At 35.0% G+C, this 14505-nt stretch overlaps 1 protein-coding gene across 1 annotated transcript in view; it reads right to left on the minus strand.

Moving 5' to 3' along the window:
* The window catches only part of SUCLA2 (succinate-CoA ligase, ADP-forming, beta subunit), a 48368-nt gene that overhangs the window by 24155 nt on the left and 9708 nt on the right, over positions 1-14505 (minus strand). The window contains exons 3-6 of the mRNA XM_006887807.1: positions 11369-11468; positions 11020-11182; positions 6499-6627; positions 1874-2012 (exon numbers count right to left, since the gene is read on the minus strand). Of these exons, the coding sequence (XP_006887869.1) occupies positions 1874-2012; positions 6499-6627; positions 11020-11182; positions 11369-11468 (531 nt within the window). The remainder of the gene's footprint in view (positions 1-1873; positions 2013-6498; positions 6628-11019; positions 11183-11368; positions 11469-14505) is intronic.

The raw sequence follows: 14505 nt of genomic DNA on the forward strand, positions 1-14505 counted from the left end.
AATCCACCAGCTGTTCCGAGAAAAATCTCCTCTTGTGCAATTTATGTTCTTTGAAAACCTGCTTTAGTGTCAACTTTGAGTCAGTTCCAATTCAATATCACATAACAATTATTAAAAATATATCTGGAAAACATTACTATTTTTTTCTTCAAATAAATTATACTTCTAGGACTCTGAAATACAGACTCAGAGTCAAAGAATCGCAGACAAACAAAATGCAGTCTTATAATGAATGCCCTTGAAAATATTTTAACAGTTAAAAAATTCTACAACAAAGTTTTAAGTTTAAAATGGGAAAAAGACAAGGTTATTGAAAATTAGATCCCAATTACAGAAAAGAATGAGATGAATTATGCTGTTAGGTGTCTTCAGTAGACCACCACTCATAGCAAGACTTTCAACAACAGGGCAGAACCTTGCCCTATTCTGCACCATTGTCACCATCTATATCATGCGTGAGCTATTTTTACAGTCACTGTGTCAGTCCCTCTTTCACTGACCCTCTACTTTTCCCAGCATAATGTCCTTTTCCAAGGACCAGTCCCTGCAAGAGGGAGCTCCAGTGGCCTAATGGCATGAAGCTGCATTGCAATCCTGAAGGCATGCAATTGGAAGGCCAGCAGTTGTTCCACAAGAAGGATGATTAACTTTGTGATTAACTGCCTCTGTAAAAGCACATGAGGGTCATCTATAGGTCAGTTCCAACTCTATGTTACACAGCAAAACCTATGAGTCCCTTCTAAATCAAGAATAAAGCAACTTACATTAGAAAGAAGAAAAAAAACAAACACACCACATATTCACATTATGCAAGGAAGAAAAACTAATTCAAAATCTGATTTCTTGCAATTTATAGCCTTGGAAACTAGAAGGAGGGTCACTATCATTTAGAACCAACTCAAGGGCAGTGGGATAGTAAGAAAGATTAGGTAAATAACATAAGAAAGATCTCTTTTCTACAAATAATTCTTCTGCCATGAAGAAGTCCTTCTTCAGTCTTCAGTTCTTTTATTATATAAACTATCTCTGTTATCACAAGAGCCCCTGCTTATTTTTCAAGTACTTGCGCATTCATTATACTATCAGTGTAAATGACCAACCAAAATTTTATTTCTATGATAAAGTATTAATTAGAAGTATAAAAGTAAAAGGTGATCTGCCAATGCTTCCAAAGATTAAAATTAAACGTGTGAACTAAATTAAATGTGAACTAAAACTAAAAGTCAATTAGAGCTACAGAAAGAGTATAAATATCAAGAAAAGCTTATGGAAGAACAAATCATTTTCCATTAAGTGGAGGAGGGGAACCGTATGCATGAAAGACATGTTGATTCAGATTTGATTTGTCAAAGTGACAAGACAACTTTCTCACTTCTCTCATGATTGAAAATAATAAAATGACACCAGTATACAATGAAAATCATGATGTCTCTAAATTCTGAAATTTTAAAGACCAAGAGGTCTAATTTCTTAGATATACAACTATTTAATTACCACAATATTGAATACCTGAACCCAAAACTGTTCAGAACAACTTTCTGAAATACTGAAAATTTTCTATATGTACTCTGCCAACTTGATAACCAGATATAGCTACTAAACACTTGAAATATGACTACTGCAAATGAATAACTGAATTTTTCATTTTATGTCATTTGATTTAATTTAAACATGTCTCTGTAAGAAACACACTGGACAGGACAGCTCTAGCTCCTTTGGTGCACATGAACACATACTTAAGTTTGTTTCAAGGAGTCTCTTCAATATATGTTCATATTCATGAAATAAGCTTCTATATAAGAATGAACTAACTTCCTTATTGAAGCATATGATACATAAAATATAATTTATGTTTGATAACAAGATACTTTACCAGCTCCATCTGAATCTTCTACCATTGGATTTATTTCTACCATGGTTGCATCATATTTCAGGAAAAGGTTGTAAAGCTTGACCATGTTCTCTGCTGCAGAATCCACAATATTTTGTGGAAATCCCATCTTCTGTGCAAGCTGAAAGAAATTTCATCTTTTTAATATAAATATTTACTTTGTGCTGTTTAAACATTACTTTAAATCCAAAAGTAGCGTATCACTTAAACGATAAACATGAATGCTTTGTAGTTAAACATTAGTCATTAAAATTGCAGCTATTATTACTAATTAAACAAAACTTTATATCCAAACTCCTTAGAAGGTAGATATTATGCACATTTTATAGAAATGAAAGTGATTCAGAGAGGCCAAGTGGCTTGCCCAGATTCCAATTTCAGAGTTTATGCCATAGCTCTAACTTCTCTAAACCTTTTTCTAGCAAGCTCTGGTGGTCTAGTAGGTAAAGAGTTGTGTTGTCAACTCAAAAGTATGCAATTCACATCCACTGGTTGCTCCACAGAAGAAAGATGGGCAATCTCCTCCTGTGCTATTTACAGTCACTGAAAATCTGCTGTAAAGTCAGCTATGTATGAGTTGATTCCAACTCGACATTACATAAGAACAACCATCTGAAAGAGGTGACTTATATTTTATTAAAACTATCTATCACAAATGATTAACAATCTTAATGGTCCAAAGAATAGCCAAAATATTGTAACTCCTCATTTTATCTTTTAGGAAATTTATTAAGTGTGTTTACTAAATACTGAAGAGACATACAATCAAACAAGTATTATTTCATTTAAAATCTCTACCTGATTTAAATTGTTTTGTCAAACATTCTTCTAAGTGGTACAGCACTGGTCTGTGCATTGCTGTACAGAGGTAACTCATGGTTGCTGTGATGCTAAACACTGTGACACTGATGTGTCAAATGTGATAATGGTTACCCGTGGTAGACAGTGTTTGGTGGAGCTTCCCGATTAAAACAAGCTTGGAAGCAGGAATGGCATCTACTTCCGAAATGGCTTGCCTCCGCAAACTCTATGAATTATACTCAGGTCTTTCGTTCACAGGGCTGTTATAAGTCATCTAGGACTCGACGGCACTTAACAACACAACTAGGTACCTAATACACATCAAGCAATGTGCTGAGCCCTGAGGATAAACATACTCAACTCTTGTGGCCTAGTAGATAAGGACTTGTGCTGCCAACCCAAAGGTAGGCAGTTAGAATGAATCCACTAGCAGCTCTGAGGACAAAGATGGGCAATTTCCTCTTATGCTGAGTCAGCTGCGAGTCAATTACAATTTGATGGCATATAACAATGACAGTCCAGTAGAAGAACTGAATCTTGAGTAGAAATTCCTAACAGAAGATACCACTAGAGTTCTGGCTTTGTTTTTCATTTTAAATACATATGCTTAGGTCTCAATCCTGAAGTTATCATTTAAATGTTCTTTAATGGACCACACATGCAAAATATAAAAGTTCTGTAAGCAATTCTGAATTAGGGGTTTGGAAGATATGTCTATGTTTAAAAATCTAACAAAAATGTCACTATTCAAAACACTCTTTTTCAGTTGTTATTTAGGGCTGCAGCACAGTTTTTTTTATTTTCAGTATGTCGTTGCCATTATGTGCCATCAAGCTGAAACCAACTCAGAGCTGACACTCCAGCAGGTTTTCAGAGGCAGTTAATTACATGGGAGGAAACTCCCAGGTAGCAACTGGTAGATTTGAACCATGTGCCTTTGGGTTGGCAATGGAACTATTTACCACTGGGCCACCAGAGCCCCATGAGAAAATTTTAAAATTCTTTGAAGAGAATGTGATTTCTGCAGTCCAATTCCAATAAAGGTGATGATTATATTAAGTAATATAATTTTAGGTTAAGACATTTAAAAAAAAAAAACACTACATAAATAACACACTAAGAAAACTTTTCACTAGATCATAGTCTACCCCTCACAAAATTAAACCTTTGTAATTCTGCTTAACACAGGAAGACATTAATCTGGCAAGAACAGTACGAGATATTGTTCCTGTTCATTGTTCAAAATGCTGTAATCTAAGTAAATCATTCCTTTAAATATTCTTGTAAATCATGTATTTTCTTCTTGATCTAAATTTAACTCTTCAATCATTATGTCTACATATAAACAACTAAGTAAATCAAATTTATATCCTTTGCAAACATGAGTATCATTTACTAATATAAATTACTTCTTTTATACTTTATCATAGTTTTTTCCTATGTCCTTTAAACTTTGTAGCAGTTAAAAATTCTTGCTTTTGCTGTATTTCATATCATGTTTATTTTATATATTGTTTCTTACTAACAGATATTTTATTTTATGCAAAGTTTAATATTTACAATCTTATTTTTAAATGGGTTCCTTATTTTTATACCCAAAGCAAACCATTTCTGTAAGAGACACATTACAAACATTTACCAACCAACCTCTCACAGGGCAGAGTTTGAGACTCCAAGAGTGAGGGTTCTCATTGGGGACAAGAGCAGAAGGAGAAGGACATAGGAATGACAGCACAGAAACCCAGTGAAATTGTAGGCCAAATTTAGTGGATGTGCATACAATGAAAGAATGTCTAGACCAAAAGGGTTCAGAAACCCCAAAAAATAAAACCAGTGATCTATCAGGAAGATAAATAAGACAGTGCCACTACTAAGACATGTCATCAGAAGCATAAAAAATTTACTGCATATGATGAGTACAACCAAATATAGGATACAGAGGTATCAGAAAAGGATGTAATTATAATTTTTCCCAAAAAAGGAAGGGCTCAGGAACAGATTCTATTCCCCAATCCTGAAGGAGTAACAGCTAGGGCAATGGGAACAGTAAGAGATGAGCACCATGACAAAACGAATGGAGGACCACAAAGCCACAAATGGGCAGTGTTAGAAGTAGTCAGTCTGACACCGAACTGTAGTGTATGGGGAAAGGAGAAAGCTTCTTTCTTCTCTACTGCAGAATATAATCAGGCTATAAAGTCAGTGTCATTTACTCTCAGTAGTGACCACAGTTTTTAACCTTTCTAAATCAATGATTCTTCATACTACTTACACATTAGAATCATTTAGGGGGTTTTTTAAAGTACCATTGTCCCACTTACACCCAAAAAGTCTTGAGGGTATGGAAAGCCTATGCAGTGGGTTCAGTAGGAGAAAATTACTGTGATGACAATGTGCAGGCCAGGACATGGAGAGGTGACAAAGGGATACTTGTTAGTTACTGTAGAAGTCTGGGCAAGAAAGAATAAGAGCTTATAAAGGTGAAGTTCTGATACGTAGTACAAAAGGTTAATGGTTCAAACCCACAAGTTACTTCAAAGGAGAAAGCTGGGCAGTCTCTGCTTCTACAGCTTTGGAAATCTAATGGTGTGTTACTATGAGTCAGAAAGGACTGGACAGCAGTGGGTTATAGGGCATTGGTGTCAATAAAGTAGAAAAGCACATCCAAGGAAAACAAGAGGTACTTCTAACTACAACAGGCAGTGGGTGTGGACTGAGTATCTGATCTCTGAAGCATTTCTGTGTAGTACTTCCTACCTACTGTGATTAACCCTTCTACAGAGACAATCCACATGTGAGTATCAATGTCCTACTGTATATGCCTTAATATTCTACATGCCTTAACCTCCGATATAATCACTATATATTAATTTTTTTGCCTCTCTTAAATGTTCCATTCCAAAAGGCAATACACAATAAGGTACTGGTTAGACAGTTTAATTAATTAATTACATTAGTCAATAAAAAAAATTATAAAACAAAATGTCAATGAATGATTCTACAAAAAACTAGTATCATTTGTATCACTCACTCAAATAAAATAATAAAAAAAATCTAATAGTTTAAAAAAAAGTTCTGTCCCATACAATTTATAGGCAATCAAGGTGGCACAAGTACATGTTAAAAATGCCACCAGGGGATGCAAATAGCAATATCTAGGCTGAAAATTGATGCAAAACAATTACTCAGCTTCTTCCATAAATAAATTAGGGAGAAAAAGGTGTAGAGAAGAGTGATAAAAGGAACTTATAGATTATCAAAAGATCAATGAGGGGAAGCTCTGGTGGCCTAGTGGCAAGAAGCTGCAACTACAATCCCAGAGGTGCACGGTTCGAATCCACCAGATGCTCTGCCGGGGAAGGAGGGGCAATCTCCTCCTGTACCAGTCAGATCTGATTTGACAGTACACGCACACAAAAATAATAAAAATCAAAAAAAAATTTTTTTAATTTAAAAAAAAATCAATGAGACATACTAACCCATAGTAATGAAAGGACTATGAATTCTGAACAGCAGAAGAAAAGGTAATTTCAATCAAGGAATGACTAAGTAAATTATATTAAGGAATTACTACTCATATTACTAAGTATGCTTCAAATTACACAATGAATTATTTATCGAGTTTTAAAGAAAATGTAACTATTTCCAAATGTGTTAAAACAAGACACTGACATTGAGATTTCAAACCAGATACTGTTTTGACAGTTTTAATATTTGATAAAAAATATTGGCAATCATTTCACTTGTACAAAGTTACTTTTTCTTTCAGCGTTCTTCAATCACAAGTTTTTCAGGCTACCACATACCCTGAGAGCTTGTTCCTTTTTGATGCCTTCTACAATATCAATCGGTTCTTTAACAATGGCCTCGGGACTCTCAGCAGCAACGTCCTCAATGTTGACACCACCCTGAGAACTTCCTATTAACACAGGACCCTGGCAGGGAAAAATCAAAACATCTAGGTTTAACTTAGGACCAGCCAATAAAATTATTATGTCTACAATTCTTTCAGAATGTACATTTGTATCTACAGCAAAATGTTCCCTTATAAAATAAATGCTAAACTGAAACAATGGAAAAGATGTGTGGTTTGCTTTTGAGGGACAAGGACTAAAAATATATATGAAAACTCATACTCTCTATTTATATAACTATACACACTGAAATGAACATGTTATTCTTATACTCAGTAAACAGTATAATTTTCATTTTGAAAAATTCAAGATTAATTTCACTTTCAATTACAATACCTAATCTTACAATAATATACTCATTTAAGGTAAAATTTCAAGAAATACTATTGCACTCATCATTGCATGGTGAAAAAACAGTCTTTTGAATGTTAAAATAAAACCACAATCAAAAGAAAAAATACTGGCCTCTCTGGCAGCACAAATCCACCAGCATCTCCATGGAAGAAAGATGTGTAAACTTGTTGGAGAGTCAGCTATGAGTCAGTTCCAACTCAACAGCAATGAATTCCAAGTACAATTACTTTTTCAAAGAGTTAACTGTTACTCTGGGATGGGAGGATGAGGGGAACTAAAGAGACTTTTAAAAGTACCTGTCCCCAAAGAGTAAAAGTGAGTGGCTAACAAAAACAAGTATGGGGGGAGATTTATAATTCTTGTATATAATGTCCCGTTGTTGCTATTGTTGTAAAATATGAGTAAATTCAATATATCACAGCAAAATTTTTAATAAAAGAATATATCATACCTTCTGAAACTACAGGGAGAACATTAGTAACCCTAAATAATATTTTAAATTACAGCATAATTTTAAGTTGCTCATCTTCCCCTTAGCAAAGTAATTCATAATTATAAGCTCTTACAAAGATGTAAGAAGCAGAAGGAAAAAAAATTAGGGTTAAGAAGAATGTGCTCATCTAGTTGTTGTTGTTGTTATGTACCATCAAGTCGCTTGAGACTCATTAACGACCCTACGTACAAGAGCTCTAAATGCCGTTCTAGCCTGTGCCAACCTAGCCATCTCAAACACATTAAAAACAGTAGTTAGATGCCACGAAATAGGTGGCAATACCTTAACCATATGTGTGTTGTAAGGCCCGAGGGCCTCTTCGATCCTTGTCTAGGGGAGTGCTAACCTTCTCTCCTTTCATACAACACACTCATGTAGTAGGACATAAAAAGCTTAAATCTATACATAATCACAAAATATCATTTTAGCCAACAGAAGTAGATACCAACAAACATGTAAACATTTTTGTTTTCATTTTCATTTTTTATCTACTGAGAAATCAAAAGACACAGAGAAGATAGCATTGCCTGGGGGGAAAAAAAGATTCTCACTAAAGGCAATTCTTACTCTCACTAATAAAAATTCTCACTGAAGAAAAACTTAAGTATTTAACAGTTGGTTATTAGAGGGGAAATGCTAGAAAAATAACACATGTAAATTCATAATTTTTATTATAGTCTTTATTTTGTTAATTCTAAGATCAAATAGAAAGGTAAATCAAAATTTAAAAGACTTCAAAGTCATTGTCAGAGTAGGAATTGACTCATGTGGGTTTCTGGGAGGCTGTAAATCACACAGGAAGCAATGGCCCATCTTTCTCTCACAGAGGGGCTGGTGGGAGAGAAGTCCCTTGTGTGCTGCACAACTCCCTACAAACTAGCTCACGCGAAAGTAAAGTGCTACTGCTGTTATTAGGTGCCATGTAGTCAAGTTCAACCCATAGTGATCCAGTGGTAAACAGAGGTCTACAATGACTACAGTTTTACATTTGGTCATTACTATTAAATAAATAAACCATAAGTCGTATTCAACTCACCAGCAAGAAACACCAAATAAACAGCTATTTCCTATTTAAATAACTTGGTTTAACTTTCAAAACTTAGTAATAAACCTTCAAACTAATATCTAGTAAATAGCTATAATTTCAAATAATAATAATGCATTAATAATATGCTTCCTTTTTTTGGCAAGTGAATGGAAAGACAGTCTAGAGCTTGGAAATATCCACTGTCACAGAGAGAAAATAGCTTTTGCCTATTTATTCATAAATTAATTCAACCTTTTTCTGTACTTGAATTTGCAATAGTTTTGCATTAAAATAAATTTTAAAACTATGGTTCTATGATTGAAGTAAAAGCCAATATGATCTATAAACTCTAACTCAAATAAAAAAGACTAAAACTTAACTAATTAAAAATATAAAACCATATGACAAAACATTAACAATAAAGATCTCTTTAGAAGGAAACATTTTAATGGCAGTGTTAAGCATTCAGTTGGTAATCAAAAAGTCTGTGGGAAAAGATGAGGCAGTCTGATTCCATAAAGATTTGCAGTCTTGAAAACCTATTGAACAAAACTATTCTGTTTTATAGGGTCATTATATAGTGAAGTTTCATCCATACACTTTAGGCATAATGCTAGGAGGGGCCAGTCCTTGGAAAAAAATCATTGGAAAAGTAGAGAGTCAGCAAAAGAGAAAGAAGATCCTCAAAGAGATGGACTGTCCACAATGACTAAACAATGGGCTCAAGTATATCAGAGATAAGAATGGTAGAGTATAGCGAACGGTTCATGTTCAACAGGTTGCTATGAATGGTAGTCAATTTGATGGCACATAACAACAATATAGGTTAGAACTGACTCATTTACAGTGACTTTGATTTGGGGTATAAAGATAAAAAAGCATGTAAAATAAAATCTGGGATTCTTCCAGAACATTTTCTATTTATTCCAGGCAGTAAAAAATTTACAAAGTTAATCACTTATTTTCAGCAGACTGGAACATTTTGCCAGAAAACTGAAGTCGAAAATATGATTTCTAAACTAAATTTTCTAAGCACTAAAGGATCAAATAAGCACTAAATAGCAAAGAGAGTAGGTACTTAAATTGGTTTTTTTGGCACCAATCCTAAAGAAGACTTCTAGAGCCTATGTTTTGTTTTCTAAAACTAGATAAATTCACCTGCATAATTTTTATGGATTAGCTGTTTCCTATATACCAAGCTTTAATTCTGTCTAAAATACTATTTTATTTTTAGTTTAAATAGTTTGAAATTCTTTAAATTAATTCAAACTTGCCCTCTTCTGCAATACTTTAACATATCTTTAATGATACATATTCAGTTTGATAGATAGATAGATAGATAGATTGATCCCAATTAAGACAAGTCACTGTGATGTACAGCATTATAGGAGTCATCTCTATTTCTTTAGATACATATTTATTGGATTTCTGGCTATAACAAAAAATGTAATAACTAAAATAGGACAGTGGATGATAACTAATGTTAATTAAAAGAAAAAATTTTAAATCTTTAAAATTAATTTCTATAAGAATAAGCAAAACAAAGGTTATCATCATGATATTGCTAAAATAACTTATAAAACTAAATTCTGCTATAGTAAAATTCACGTATTAAGAAAAAGCAATGCTTTTCATCTAAATAGTCTGTGTAGGTTTTTACTACCATCTAGTGTTATACTCTAAAAAATATTTTCTCATAAAAATTACAAGTTGCAAACAGACACTCTACTATGCAAAGATGATGGGGGAAAAAACCACAAAAAGTTTGTTCTGCATACAAAAATTATTTTCATGACTCTTAAAATTTTTGTTACTCTGAATTCTACAAAATAATATTCTCCATCAAACTCTTATCAGGGCTTGCCATTATATTCCTAGTCTGCCTTAAGAGAAGCTATTAGTAGCTACAATACAGATCTATGCTGCAATATCTAAGAGTATACTGAAAAAGTAGATGACATAACTATCAATACTATAATTATCACAATATCACAGTAATAATTATCAACTGTCATAGTATAATTACCAATATTCTCTCCAAGCTCCAATCTATGCTTTTGCTTTGCCCTGATTCCTTATGTTTACTGCTTGCATTTAAGTCTATAAAGAACAGACCTACAATTAGATTCCTTGTTGACAAACTGTAACTGACGATAATGCTTCCACTCACCAAGCACCAAATGTTCTAATGACAAACCTCAAACTATAAAAGTAGAAGGCTGAAAAAGAAAATCATAAAGCAGTGGAAAATACAGTCTTTTAGTAAGTAGACTGAAACTTTCTCTTTGGTTAGAATAGTTTATTATGCTAAAAATTATTTTCATCTGTTGGAATTGAGGGTTTAAGAGGAAATAGTTTCAGTTGTTTTCAGTGAATTAACAATGTGAAATTAAATGGAAAATTTTAAAAAATCAGAATTGCCTATAGTTTTCTATTCTGCCACAGTCTTTCATCCCCATATAAATTGCAATAATAACTAACTGAAAGTGAATGCAATAAATTCATACTATAGAAATCATATCTACAATTAAATACTCACTTGAAATGACCTTTCCATTGTTATTGCAAAGTAGTATTCTCTCCTGGGATACCTTCTCTCACAGACCAATACTTGATTGCATATCCTGCCCTTTTTCCCAGTTTGCTTGGTAAACAACTTTTTCCCAATCATTTGTGAGGAAACAGCTTTTGCTTCTTCTGGACTAAAATAAGAAAAAGAACTCAAATTCTTCTGCTCCAACTGAGGAAAAAAATCCGTTATGACTGCCAAAATCTTATCTAATATTTAAATCTCAGTATTTTCATCAATTTAATAACAAAGAAAAGAGTATCTTATACAATATATATTTCCCTTAATAAAAAATTTTTCTTCAAAAAATGTAACTTACGAGAAAACTATCTTCACTCCTCCTTTGAGGCCACTTTCAAACGTCCCTTTTCCTCTACCGCCGGCTAAAACCTGTGCCTTTATCACAACATCTTTTGAACCTAAAGAAAAAGACTTCTCTTAGATATGAAACATAAAGCAGTATGCAAGACCCAGTATTTATTATTTGGCATACATATTCAGATGTGTTTTTTAAAAACAATTGTCTCATTTATAACACAATGTCTTCTGCACACAGATTTTCTAGCAGATGAGACCACACCCCATCTAGAAATCTAGTAAGAAATTAACTACTCTTATTAAACTGGTTTTTTAAAAGCATGATGAAAATACTTTTTTTGTCTTGACACCTTCACTTTATACTACTTTAAAGGTATTAGAAGTGCAAAACTGAAAAATGCCTAACATTTCCACCTCTTTCCTGTATACAAACTTACCTTTCTGTGAATATGTGACCTGTACATTATACTGTTGAGTAGAAAGGGAGCTCTGATGACCTAGTCCATAGAAATTGGCACTGTTAACCCAAAGGTGGCACCTTTCTGGCAGTAGTTCTGAGGGAGAGATGGGCAATCTCTCCCTGTATAATTTACAGCCTATTAAAATTCCCAGCAGGGTTTGCTGTGACTCAATGGCAGCTAAACTGAGGGAGCTGTTGTTGTCATTATGTGCGCTGCATCACCTGTGACTCACAGCAACTCTACATACACAGCTTGAACCTCTGCCCTATTCTAAGCCAATCTTACTACCTCCAACACACCCCACCCCCCATCTAACAATTCATCTCATCCAGACACTTCCTCTCCCGCACTGCCCCTCCACCCTTACAAACATGATTTCCTTCTCCAAGGACTATCCCTCCTGGTAACACGTCCAAAGTATGTGAGACAGAACTTCAAAATCATTACCTCCAAGGAAGACTTTCCTGCACTGCTATCAATTCAGTGTGTGTCCCCCGCCCCCCGCAACAGAAAGCCCTGCTAGTAGAAGGGAAACAGTTTTGTTATGAGGAGAGTTCCTGGCGGTGCTGTGGTTGAAGCATTTGCCAACCAAACTGCTGGCAGCTCAAATCCATTAGTTACTCCACTGGAGAAAAGAGGAGGCAGTCTGCTTCCAAAACACTCATGCCTTGCAAACTCTGGGCAGTTCTACTCTGTCCTGTGGGGTTGCTGATTTGGAATCAACTTGAGAGCGGTGAGTCTGGTGTGGTTATGAAGAGTATTATTAGAGCTACTAAGATATATTTATCAAAAGATCCAGAACATCATTAAGTCTTATGTCTATTTTTTAAAGGAAATATATTACCATTACTCTTTAATAGGTAAGCTAATCATAATTTTTTTTTCTCCCCTTTCTAATTTACTGTAGAAAACTAAGAAAATATCTTTTTAGCTCAGGACAATCCTTGTCCTTGGAGAGACTTCATCTGAATCCTCAGAAAGGCAGAATGCCAGAGTCCTGTCTCAGCTCTCAACATTCCACTTCATTGACGGCAAAGCACCTATATCCAGTATGGCAAAATAATTAGCCCATGAAATCAGGGGTAAGGGCCCTCTTTAATTCATTAAACTCCTAGCACAAAGCAGTTTCTAGTATATAACAACTACTCTTACATCTCACCAGGCTGAAGGATACTCTTCCTGTTGTTGTTGTTGCTGCTGCTGCTGTTGTTATGTGCCATCGAGTCACCTGCGACTCATAGCAACCCTATGTACAACAGCCCTAAACTCAGTCCTATCCTGTGCCAATCTCACCATCTCCAACACACCTACCCCCACTACCCCAGTCACTGAATCGATCCATCTCATTGAGGGTCTTCCTCTCCTGCACTGTCCCTCCACCCTCCCAAACATGACATCCCTCTCCAAGGACTGGTCCCACCTTGCAACATGTCCAAAGCATGTCAGATGAAGCCTCAGAATCCTTGACTCCAAGGAGCAACCCGGCTTTACCCTATCCAGGACAAACCTGTTTGTTTTCCTAGCAATCCATGGTATATTCAATACTCTTCTCCAACACAACAGCTCAAAGTCATCAATTCTGCTTCTATCATCTCTAGTCATTATCCAGTTCTCTGTGTACATTCAAGCAAAAAACAAAGGGGGACACTCTCCTACCTAATGAGATGAACAAACCAAATTAATGAGGTAACAAGAGCTGTTTGAAATCAATCAAATAAGAAGTAAATAATTTACTATAAACTGATGTTTTTAAAAATTATGTTAATCAGTGGTATACACCAAAAATGTATACCACTGTTTAAAATGGCTATGTGAATCTGTTGAAGGTATTGATTTTTTTAAATAAAACAAAAAGTGTCTTCCTTACAGATCACATTAATCAGTCAAGAAATCCTACTGATCTAGAATGAGACCACTCTTCATCACCCACAGTTTAGATCCTGCTGCCAGCCACAATTATCTCTTACCTAGACTACCTTTGTCCCTGAAAGAACATTCTCAAAACAGCAGCCACAATGAGCCTGACACTCTTCTACCTAAAGCCTTGCCCAGGATGTGCAATCTTCACAGCGTAAAAGCCAATCATCCCAACATCCTTAGTTGTGTTAGCATCTATGCCCAGCTCAGTGCTCACTTGAGTAGACTCCAATAAACCAGTCTCTTTTCTAGTATTGGAGCACTCCTGCCTTTACTCCTTTGTTCTATTTCTCTTTTGGGTGTCCGTAAAAGAAAGATTCTTATCCCCTTCAAGTTTTTCTCACAGTGTCAATGGGTTTGCCTTAATCACATTCTTAAATTACAACGTAATTGAACCAATCCCTCTCTCCTGCTTAACTTGTTACCTACAGAATCTACTGTCTGCTAACATAATGGCTTCATTGTAAGGAGCTGCACTGCCAACCCAAAGGCACATGGTTTGAACCCACCAGTTGTTTTGTGGAAGAAAGATGGGCAGTCTCCTCTCGTAAAATTTACTGCTTCTGAAAGCCCTCTAGGTCAGCTATTGGTCATTTCCGACTAGACAGTACATAATAACAATGGCATGGAGGAGCTGTAGAAGCCTTCCCTCTTAGACCTTATAATCAGATTCAATCTGATCCAGCCATAGCATAGACTTTTGTTGACGCCGAGATAGTATTTAAAATATATTTAATGTGTCTCCAAGATTTAGTCCTTT

This window comes from Elephantulus edwardii, unplaced genomic scaffold (assembly GCF_000299155.1).
Source record: "Elephantulus edwardii isolate Elephantulus edwardi_28Jun2011 unplaced genomic scaffold, EleEdw1.0 scaffold00062, whole genome shotgun sequence".
NCBI classification, from domain to species: domain Eukaryota; kingdom Metazoa; phylum Chordata; class Mammalia; order Macroscelidea; family Macroscelididae; genus Elephantulus; species Elephantulus edwardii.